Below are 11566 nucleotides of genomic sequence, written 5' to 3'. Positions count from 1 at the left end.
ACCAAGGCTGAAGGCCAGCCTGGTCTACTATCAAGTTCTAGGCCAGCCAGGGCTAGCGTGAGACCCTGTCTCAAAGCAAACAAAGAAACAGCAAAAATTATGTATAATTGAGTCTATACCCTTTTAAGATATTTTCCAGTCATAAATGAATATATGAATCTGCTCTGCCTATGTATCAAAAAGGGAATCATGTGAGCCAGGTGTGGTGGTGCACGCCTTTAATCCCAGCACTTGGGAGGCAGAAGCGGGCAGATCTCTGAGTTTGAGGCTAGCCTGGTCTACATGGTGAGCTTCAGGACAGCCAGGACTATGTAGAGAGACCCTGTTTCAAACAAACACACACACGCCAGAATCATGCTCCCCACTGAGCATTTTTAAGCCAGGCAAAGTGAAAATCCCCCTGCACCAGTTGCGGTACCTGCCACACATTGCTGAGGGCGGCCATAAAAAAGAGAAACTGTTTCAAACACTTACTTTCAGGAAGCATGCATTTGATTTTGAAACTTAGTAGAGAAAAGTTGGTATAACCTCAAGTGAACACTCTTTGATTCCAGGCCAGGCCTCTGTTCCTGGTTTTAATCAAATTAGCCTTTTCTGGAAACAAACACCTTCCTCCAGGAGAAACCAGGGGTGGTTCCCATCATCACTCTAGGACCCCACTTTCGTAATGAGCTGTTTCCTTGCCCATAACTGCTTAATCTCTTTGTTAGGGAATGTAAAAAATCTGCTACATGTCTACAAAATGTCCTTTTGTCCAGCCTGTAGGGACCACACCTAAGGCCTTCCTTTGGGAGCCCTTAGGGACAGGGCAGATGGGTTGATCTGAAGCCTTCAGGGAAGCAGTAGGAAGAGTATTGGAACAGTTGCTGGGTGGGTAGGAGGCTGAGTCCTCCTCTGTGAGTAGGTACCACTCAGGGCATTCGATGGATCAGTCCAGACTTCCATTCCAAAGGACAGGCTCAGGGCTGCTTCTCCATGCAGATAGCATCACTGGAAGGAGGGAGTTAAGCAATGATGGACTCAGGCACTTGAGATGAGTCAAGGCAACCCTCACCGACTTCATGCTAATCCATCCTTTCTCTGCTAAGCCCTGATCCCTCGGGATCCTGCCTTAGGGACTTGCCTAGTATGAGAGCTCAGAGGGTGAGGAAAGGTTAGTCAGGGGGTAGCTGAAAGTCCTTCCTGAATGCTGAATGCAGGGACATCATGATGAGCTTGGGAGTAAGTACACACCCATGAGACCATCGCTGTCACCACCAAGACACCAAAGACACATCCACACATGATTCAAGGATATCCTCACAAAGACTCCATGAGGGACAGTGCTTTCAGCCCTCTTTCACAGGTAAAGAAATCACATCACGAAGTTTAAGTAGATTGTTTAAGCTTATAGGGTTAGCAGGAGGCTACTGAGAGCACAGGACCACTGTCCACAGAGGAACACTTATCCATCCACTACATTATAACCTACTGCTACGTTCGAATATACTAATACAGGGCTCTCAAACTCAGAGCATAATTATGTAGAACTTACACCAGGGTTTAAAAGCCAACAATGGGCCGGGCGGTGGTGGCGCACGCCTTTAATCCCAGCACTCGGGAGGCAGAGGCAGGTGGATCTTTGTGAGTTCGAGGCCAGCCTGGGCTACCAAGTGAGTTCCAGGAAAGGCGCAAAGCTACACAGAGAAACCCTGTCTCGAAAAACAAAACAAAACGAAACAAAACAAAAAGCCAACAATGAACTCAACAGTTTAATTAAATGAATTTCCAAATAGCATCTAAACTTGCAGTCTCCAAGGGTCCAGTCACGAAGTGGAGGCTGTTCCCGACTGTAGAACCCGGTGAGTGTAAAAACAGCTTCCGGCCTTGGGTGGTTGCACCAGAAAAGCACATGAGGCTGGTGGGAGTCTTGGGGCTGAGAGGCAGCTTGGAGTGCCCCCAAAGAGCAACGCAGACACCAGAATGTCCTTCCCTTTCTCACTGGCTGCCTTCCTCATTCCCTTTTCTCTGGATATCTCAATTCTCCTTTTTCTCCATGTGCATGCTCTCTGTGTAACTAATCTCCCACTCATTTGTAGGGAAGAAGGAGATTATTTTCCCCTGCTTTCCTTTCTTAGTTGTGTGATTTGAGTCAACAAGGGAAAGTTGATATTAAGGAACCCGTGACAGGGCATATAACCAGTGGGTGACAGGAGGTGACAACCCTGGGACTAGGATCCTGGTCACCCTCTTAGTCCATGATTGATCACTGCACTTCAGCAGTTAGAGGAAAAAAGGCTGGGGGTAGTTGGGGTAGTAGAGACACATGTATGTTCTCTCTGCAGACCTCACCACCCTTAAGCACGGCTCCAGACTGGTCCTTCTTTTGTTTTCCAATGATAGAAATCAAAGCAGTTTTGGGTGGACACAGCCACAACCCTGGCTGGATTGGGGCCGAAGGCTCAGCTTGCCTGAGTCTCTATCCTGCCAATGTTCTCGAGCACCGCTGTTCCAGAAGTTCTCTGTCTTCATTTGTGCCTTCAGAGTTAGTGTTTTCAACTCCCCAGCTACCTTTCAGGCCTGCACCGGATGGGAGCAGTTCAGGCAGAGGAGCCTGAGAAGCGAGACGATCCCCCTGGAAGGCACTCTAGGACCCTGGGTGGAGAATGGTCACCATGGCCATGCCTCTGGTGGGTTCTAGCTCCAAGTACAAGTTCATCCCTCTTTAGTTCTTACAGTGAGCTCTCATTACCTGTTCTCTGGCATTCCCAGCCATGATGAGACACAAGGTTCTCTCATTCCGTTCCATCTTTTGTTCCCCACAGCTCAACATTTGTCTGTACATGCCTACAGCCTCTCTCCTGCCGCCTCTTTTCCCCTGGCTTCTCCTGTCATCTCCTCATTTCCCACATGTCACCAGCTAATTAAAGGAGCCTGTGAGAAGGGACCCTCTCCACAGATGTACCAGTGTGCTGGCCGCACAGAGTGCCAAGATTATCCAAGGATCCCAGGTGGTATATAAGCAATGGTGGGCTGAAAGCTCTCAGGCTGTCACTGAAGTTGGCCTCTGCGCCTGAAGAACCCTTCACAGGAAGCATGGCAGAGAGGGCAGGAAGGAGCTGGCCTTCCTCTCAGAACACACAGAAAGAAGTAAGCATGTCAGAACTGACTGGAGTGGAGTCAAGATGCCAAGCATCAGCTGCAGGCCACACAGCCATCCCCACAGGGAGCTCTGCAAATACTGAGTCGGGTCTTGGGGCCCAAGCTGCTGCTGGCCTGGCACAGCCCAAGGACATCCCTGCCTGGACACATCTCTCCCTCTGGGCAATGCCAAGCAGCTCTATCCCCTTCAATCTGGCGGGACTTTGGGTGCACACAGCTGTCTGCTGCATGAGACTCTGGGTGTATCTCTCTAGTCTCTGGGCTTCACCAGTGGCCACGGCAACACCTGGTGTACAGGAGGCACTTGTCATGGTTGCTAGGGTCCATGAAGGTTAAAACAACTGTCAATGATTACCATCAGTCGGCTTATTGCTCGAACAGTGCTCAGAGAAAATCTACAAATTAGTCTTGAAGAGGGAAGGAAGGGGTAAAGGAGAGATGGGGGGTCTGTTGGGGGAGGAGACATCAGGGTCATGGGGTATTTCAAAGGTAGAAGCCTGGATGAGGCATCCAGGTCCCCAGACACAACCTCCTGCCTGAGAACTAGAAAATCCTAGAGGAGGAGGGAGCCAAAGAAGCCTCCTGTGCCCCAGAGGCTGAGGCTGAGGCTGAGCTGGTTCAGGGCAGGCCCTTCTGCTGCCAGCTCCAGTCAGGCCACCTTAAGCTCCTGGCCTGTCTGGGGCTGTGGCTGACATGTCTCCCCAGGTGAATATAAAAATACCCGGAGGAGAGAGCCTCGGCCTGGCAGCCTTGCTTCTTATTCTTGAAGCTCCAGCCCGAAACAAGTTGCTTTTACAGCCTCACACACGTTGAATACAGAGGACAGAAAACTCGGGTAATGTGGCAATCTCCCCCGCAACTCTCCCCCCTCCCTCCCCGATGGAATCAAACTGTGTGCAGCCAATATGAACCTTAAGCCTAAAAGGCTGGCAGAGAATATAGGCAGGGCACGTGGAAGGCAGGGTGATAAAATATCAACACAGGTTCCAGGGCCTTGCCGGTGCTCTGTTCAGTGGCAGCCACAGTGCAGAGATGTGCTTGTCTGCATTTTAGCAAAAGAAAGGGAAGGGGCATGTCAGCTTGTCCTGACTTGGCTTTCTAATTGTAGTGGCCTGATTCTGTAAGATTTTCTGTGCTATTCAGATTTTTATTCTTTGGGAAATTGAGGGAGGGGTGTGTGTGTAAGGGGAAGGAGGGAGGACAGGCTACTGGAAGCCAGTGCTTTTGTTGGTAAGTTAGTCCCTGCTCCCTGTGTGTGCTCCCTGGGAGACCAGTGCCAAGCCCAGAAGGAAGCAGACAGGAGCGCTTTGAAGAGTGGGACAGGCAGAACTGAAGGCGAAGCTGCCTCTAAAGTCAGACCATGCCCGGACCTGGCCCCGTCTTCCTCATTTTTATCGGGCCTTTCTAGTTCTAGGTCCTTTTGGGAAGGCAGTGGGCACCAGGCCCGGGTACCTTCCTGATTGCAAGTCTGTTCGCAAAGCTGATTTACCCTTGCAAACTGCCGGGCTCTTCTTGAACAGCGATTTCAAAGAGTTAAACTGTTTCCATATGTCCAGCATGAGAATGGAGTTTGTAGCCTTTGGCAACCTCAGCTGAATCCAGCTGCAGCTGCTACCTGTGTGTTCCACTGTGTGTGTGTGTGTGTGTGTGTGTGTGTGTGTGTGTGTGTGTCCGTTCTTACACACCCCCACCCCATGCTTCATGCCCGTGTGCAGTGACATCTGAACCGTGTTCCGACTAGGTCAATGAAACTGTTATGTCTTTGTTGGGGGAGATATTAATTCTGAGCAATTACAGCTCCTTTTCCCCCTCCCCTCCCCCCTCCCCCTCCCCTCTCTTCATCTGCTCAGCAAGGACCATGGACCATGTCAAACAATATACAACAGAGAAGAATGCAAATAAACTTTAGTCTGCATCGCCCAGCAAGGCAGTTAGCCGCCCACTTGCAAGATACTTAACTCTTGTACACATGATACACAAAGAACGCTAGCTACTTTCACCAATCCCTTCAGACCAAAAAAAAAAAAAAAAAAAAAAAAAAAAGCAAAAGAACTGATCCTTGTCCTTCTATCTGTGAGGTTGCAGTTCCTCCTGCTAATGAAGGAGCTTTTCCCATGATGCAGTGTGATAAGGATTGGCCTACATGTAGTCCAGCAAGCCACCGCTGATGTTTTCTCGATTAGGTCTCTTATCTTCCATTGAGCTGCCTCTGATGAAGGTCGCTGACGGCAGGATGGCCGGGAAAACGTCGGACAGCTCCATCAAATGGCAGCTCTGCTATGACATGTCGGCCAGGACCTGGTGGATGGTAAGTCTGGCATGATCACCCTTGCCCACCCTCCCTCCAGACGGCCCCCTCCCCTCTCCCCTCCTTTGTTGGTGAGCACACGTGTTACGAAGTTCGCTGCCTGTTGAAAGTTCAAGTTGTGGGAACCTGGAGTGTTCTGCACACCGGTGGACTAGATAGGATTTCCACTGTTGTGGCCGGGGGCATGGGCCTTCTCTTTTAGAAGGCAGGGTGAGCTTTTGTTCACTTTTTTTAAAAGGGGGGAAAGAAAAAGAAAAGGAAGCAAGTGTTCTAGTCGGCCCCAGGCTGGCTGCTGTGAACTTTGCGGAGGCGGCCAGTCAGGCTGGAGGGGACTGGAGCGGCTTACCTAATTGTTCTTGCCATGTACTTCTTTCCTCGGTGTCTCGAATAATGATTTCGATGGTGTATTGTAGCATGTTGTGTGCGGCTCCCTCATCAGTATGCGACTGTCCCCCACGCTTTGCCTTAATTTGGAATCCACCTCCCTTTCAATGAATACTGTAACTGCAGCAACCAGTGATTACTATGCCACTCAGCGTAATTAAATTTAGTTAATGAGGATATGCATATTCAGTTCATTATTTTTCTTTGCTCAGGCAAATGTGTGTGGGTTCGTGTTGCTGTTCCCCCCTTTGTATTTGTCCAGCTGCAAATGTGGGGAGGAGAGGGGAAAAAAAGCACAGTGCACCAGTGAACCCCAGAATTCAACTTTAAAAGTAGTATCAGGAGCTGACAAGTTTTAGCCTTCTTCCGTCAGGCTCCCGGGACGAGAGGTGGGAGTCTGGGGGAAAGAAAACGTTTTCGCATCATAGAAGTGCTACACGATAACTTTCAATATGCTGGCTTCTGTGCGTGGACAATGGTCTCTTGTACGCTGCAACCGTGACATGAATGGGGAAGCTTCCCCAGTCAGCATTTAATGTGACTACCAAGGTTGCCATTGGCTGGTTGATCTGAGCAGTTCTTTCTCTTCAGTTGTTTCTCGTTTTGCTCTCCGTCAGTTCTGGCCCTCACGTTTGTGTCTGGATACTTTGGCTCCTCTCTTCCACGGCTGTCATGTTTCCTGCACAGCCTACCTTCACAATGAGTGCAGTGGGAGAAGACAATGGGGATTTCACCCTAGGTGGGAGGGATGTGGCTGCCCTAGCAGTCAGTCTGTCTGCAGTGCCAGGATTGAGGGCAGTGCCTTAAGGAGTCCTGGCTTCAGGCACTGCCAGGCCAGGGGGTTCTAGTAATCTGTGTGCTTTTCTGAAAGGTGGACTCGGTACTGTTGCCTGTGGGCTCCTCCTGAGAGTCCCCTGCACAGAGACTGCACTGGCTGCTGCGGTCCTTCTTCGTGAGCTGGGAGAGCCACGGGAGAGCCCCTTGGCTACTTGTTGCTGGTTTGAGTCCTCAAAAGAAATGACTGATCTCTCTCTCTCTGTTCCTCTCTCCCTTCCTCTCCTCTCTTTTTATTCTCGTTAGAGTACATTTTACAACTGATCTAACTCTCCTCCAGTTTTGTGAACGTTTGTGTCAAAGACTTGTCCTATATGCCAAAAACCAAGGCTCTGAAGAGATACTTTATTGGTGGCCCTGTCTCCTGAAACTCACATTAAGATAGTCTAAGAATTGGGCTCGAAAATTAATATTTCCACTAAGTGAAACATTTACTGTTAGGAAAAAAAATATGCAAACTTGTGCTAAGAAATTTTACTTGAAGACAGATCGGTGTAGCACAGTGATCTGATCCCTAATTTGTCCTTAGATTTCATCTTACTCTGCAGGGTCTGCTTCCCAACGGACATGCATCATGAGAGCTTGTTTCTAAAGACGTGCAGGACTGATTGTTTATTTTTTTTTTAATTATGTGATTTTGTTGCCCTCAAAGATGCAGGTGCTGGACAAGGACATGTCTGAGGATAAAATACCAAGCTGAAAATGTTTGCACAAGTTATTTTTATATTTAGACTTAATTATATTAAATGAATGATGTGCAAGGTTCTTCTTAGGATGATTCAGCTTTAATGGACTTTGTTAATTTGGGACTGAAGTATTTAAGAGATTATTATTTAATATGTCATTAGAAACTTGGCATGACAGGTGCTTTGTGGGACACCTAATTAATCAAGCTACATTATTGCTTATCTTTAGTAAAGAGCTGGAAGGGACAGGAAACACAAAGCCACCTGAGTGTCACTGCCCTGGTTTTGGAAGGTGTAAGAAGTATTTTTAATGGTGTTTTAAAGTTCTTGTGATCTTTTTATTGTGATTCTCCTCTTAACCATGAAACTGATTCTTTCATTTTTATAATTACTTCAGGATTTTGTGTAAAAAAGGATATTGTATCCTTGTTCGGCTTAATCAAATGAAATCTTAGTAACCAAAGCTGGAATTCCAAAGCCGCAGTATCACCGTGCCCGACAGTTGCTTCCGGACTCATTGTCTCTTCCACTTAGATTTTCTTTTTGTGTGACAAGGATCATAAATTCTACTTGACAGGGGAAAAAGCCCAAACAAGCCATGATTGTCCAATTCTACATCTGTTTCCCTTCCTAGATAGGCATGTTTTGGTAAAACAGAGGGAGAAAAAACATCTTATTGAGACAGCTCAATAAACAAGTACAGAAAGAGTAAACTCTTGTGAGTGAGTGTTAGCTATCATCTCCACGTGTGCAGGTTTTCAAAGATGAATCCTGGGTGCTTTACTTTTATGAGTGTGTGTAGTATGTGTTAACTATCATGTGTGGAGTTTTTAACCTTGTATGTTTTACTCTTGTGAATGTATGTGATAGGAGTTAACTATAACTATCATCTATATGATGGAGTTTTTAAATGCTCAGCTGTATATGTGTTACTCTTGTGTGTGTATTAAATGCACGCACATAGTGTACTTTTTAAAATGATGAGTTTTACATTTTACTTCTTTAGATGGCTTCCTACATGATTTCTTTTCAGGAGACCAAGACCGAGAGCAATCTCATGACAGTTGGCGGGTTATATTTAGAGTTCTGTTGATGACCTTTCACATTATTTGAAAATACTACTCAGTCTGTAGTAAAGATACATCTCATGTATTTTGCTACTAGTTATTAAAGATGCTGTGTGTTTTCTTTTAAACAAAATAAAACTAACAAGAGCAATTTCCAGAATTTCCATTGTTTATTTAAAGCTCTCTGAAAGAGAGATTTATTAAAACTTCTGTGGTAGCTGTTTGGGACTTCAAGGGAGCAGATCCGCATCAGACATAATTTTCTTCCCTTTAAAGTTCCTAAGTCTAATCCTTTGATCCCATCAGAACCAGGCCAGAATGTTTGCAAGTTTACCTTAATTGTAAAGGCTAATTATTTAAATATTAATCCATAAAATTAATTTGAAAAACAAGCCACTTATCTAGGAAACCTGAAATTCTTTAAATATTAATTAAGGTAAAAGGATAGATCAGCACAAAAACTGAAGTAGATCTTATATTGTCAAGTCATGGGGCTATTTTTGTTGAATATACTTAACTATGATATAATTTTAACTTTTTTGAAAGAAAGTAATTTTTCTATGTTTTGAGAAGTTGAGCTAAGTGCCTTCACAATTTTATCACTTGATTTAAGGCAATGCTAATAAAATAACAATGTTATTAAATGGCCCATTTTTTGTTTTATGGTCTTAATAATCAGATTTTGTTGTCAATGTCAATTTTAACTGAATAATTGGATACCAAATGTCAATGAATAGATAACTGCATTGAAAAGACAATCATAATGGGAAATATTTTTCTAAACTCTGAGAAGTTGGGGTGAATTTAGGTTTATAATTGTCTATGTCACTGAAAGTTCTAAAATTAACATCTTCTTAGAAATCTGATTTCTTTTACTACCAGCAGAAGAATCTCTGAACCATCTAATAAATATATTAAAAAAATATATATGCGGGTAAAACTCTTTCCCAGTGCAAGAGTAGACAAGACTTAGCAACTAATAACCTAGTATAGGCTGCTGTGATGATCTGCTGGTTCTGTAGACATGCATCTGAAAAACCAAAACTCAGTGTTTATTTCATGTCAAATTCTAGTTGATCTGTAGAAGTGTAGCAGAAACTAGCAGACATCGCACAAATAATAACCGCATGAAGTGGTTTCCACAAGGCACTATGTTCATGGACGGACTGTTTATAGTGCTAGCAACTATGTGGTCTATGTTTTGTTCAGCGTTACTAGGCCCACACTATATGCCATGCTCTGTTCCAGATGCAGGCACAGCAAACCTATCTGTCTAACACATCACAGTGTTACAGGGGGATGTCCATCCTAGGAATGGCTTCTCTTTCCCTGAATGCCGAGTGATGGAGGAGACTCACAGTCCCAGGCTCGCCACTCCCAAGGGCAGCCAGCACATCTTCCCGATATTCTTTCCCAGACTCGTGTGTGAATACTACATGGCCATCATCTCTAAGGCATCTCCTATACGGTTAATGACCTGGAAAAGAATAATGGTCAATTCTAACTATTCTGAAAACCAGTTCTGAGTAGAGCAGCCACCAAGTGATGAGGATGATTGTGTCTGCAAGAAAATGGTTTCACACTCTAAATAGCACACTGCTTTTTAAATCTCTCAGGTGCCATCACCAGTGGGATATGCTTTTTTTCTTTACATCTCCCATTCCTTTATTCTTTAGTGACATAGACCATTTATAATGCTGTTTTCAATATGCGAAACCATCTTTAAATAACGGGGAACTGTGCAGAAGATGTGGTGAAGGACATCATTAGACATTCTAAGATGTTTCTTTGCATGGGAACAGCTTCTGTGCCGTTTCCTGGGACTTATTTTCACTTATACACTTGTACGGCCGCTGCTACACTCTTACACATAAACTTTGGATCCTATCTCAATAAGCAGCGGTCAGATGGTTATTAATTTAATCAGAGAGTAAGGAAACACAAGTGCCTGCCTAGTCTCCTTTCCAGCTCTCTCTCTCTCTCTCTCTCTCTCTCTCTCTCTCTCTCTCTCTCTCTCTCTCTCTCTCTCTGAAGCGGTTGTGTTCTCAAGGGTGCTATTGCTTCCATCTCTGGGAAAGCTGGTGTTGATTTTCCAGTTTGGAGGCGGGTTGACAGAGGGCTATCTGATGATGCCGTGTCACCGAGGCTAACCCGGCCGAGCGGTGTCAGTCACTATAGGTATTTCCCTAGTCCCCGAGACTACTTTGGGACATTGTAATCTATATTCTCCTAAAGGGCTGAACCAGGGACTCCGCTACTACAGGGAAATATACCAAGGCAGGAAGAAAGAATGGCATGCCCTTGATTCATTTCCATGGGCAAAGTAGCCAGAGAAACTGAACGTAAAAACCAGGAGTTGTGCTAAGGGGCATACATACACACCGAAAACTGTGCTCCATCACCTGCAAGTCGCTTAGATCGCAATGCTTGGCAGAGTCAAAAGACTGGAAAGGACTCTGCGAGTGTTGTTCTGGTCACTGTTATTATTATGTCGGCTGACACTAAGAAACTACGGGACACATTTAGTGTACCACGTACTGGACAGCTTTAATAACCGTTTTCATTTCTCACTGTTCTAAAATAAATCTTAACATTGTGCTTCTCCCCAAAACGACTTAGTTCAGTGAGTGGCTGCTTTTTCTCACATACCGTGTTCATGTTCCAAGTTTGTACATAATGGATATGTTTATGAGCACAGGGCTGAATCCTGGGAAATGTAGATTCTGTGACCTCTGGCAAATGAATTTGCTCATCCCGCGGCTGGTAGAGCCAGCTGTAAAGTGCAGATAATCATTCTCATTACTTGTCTCTCCAACCTGTCGTGAGGATGAATGAGACAGAGCCAGCCAGGCACCTGGTGAATGCAAGGTTCATGACACCCACCCAAGGGGGCTAACACAAACTCTATTTATTCAGGCGCAGGTCCAAGCACTTAGTAGGTGCTTGCAGATAACACAGGATGGGTTAGTTAAGGGAAATGTAACATTTTCAAGGTGTCGTTTAGAACTATGGTGGCTTTTTTGAGTTCACATAAATGTGTGTGTGTGTGTGTGTGTGTGTGTGTGTGTGTGTGTGTAGGCGTATGCTTGCCTATATATGTGGAAACTGCATACAATCAATAAGCTATAAAAATGTAGTGTTTTTCC

The 11566-nt window shown here is 45.4% G+C and overlaps 1 protein-coding gene across 5 annotated transcripts in view; it reads left to right on the top strand.

Moving 5' to 3' along the window:
• Positions 1-5231: 5231 nt before the first annotated feature.
• The window catches only part of Nfib (nuclear factor I B), a 419841-nt gene continuing 413506 nt past the window's right edge, over positions 5232-11566 (top strand). For 2 of the 5 annotated variants that reach the window (XM_028873298.2, XM_028873302.2), the window contains exon 1: positions 5233-5449. In XM_028873298.2, the coding sequence (XP_028729131.1) occupies positions 5309-5449 (141 nt within the window). In that variant the 5' untranslated portion in view covers positions 5233-5308. Of the gene's footprint in view, positions 5450-11566 lie in introns of all 5 variants that reach the window. The other 3 variants (XM_028873297.2, XM_028873303.2, XM_028873306.2) reach the window with 3 other exon arrangements.

Source organism: Peromyscus leucopus, chromosome 2, assembly GCF_004664715.2.
Source record: "Peromyscus leucopus breed LL Stock chromosome 2, UCI_PerLeu_2.1, whole genome shotgun sequence".
Taxonomy (NCBI): domain Eukaryota; kingdom Metazoa; phylum Chordata; class Mammalia; order Rodentia; family Cricetidae; genus Peromyscus; species Peromyscus leucopus.
Note: the sequence above shows the minus strand (reverse complement) of the source record. Positions and strands in the feature narration are given on the sequence as shown.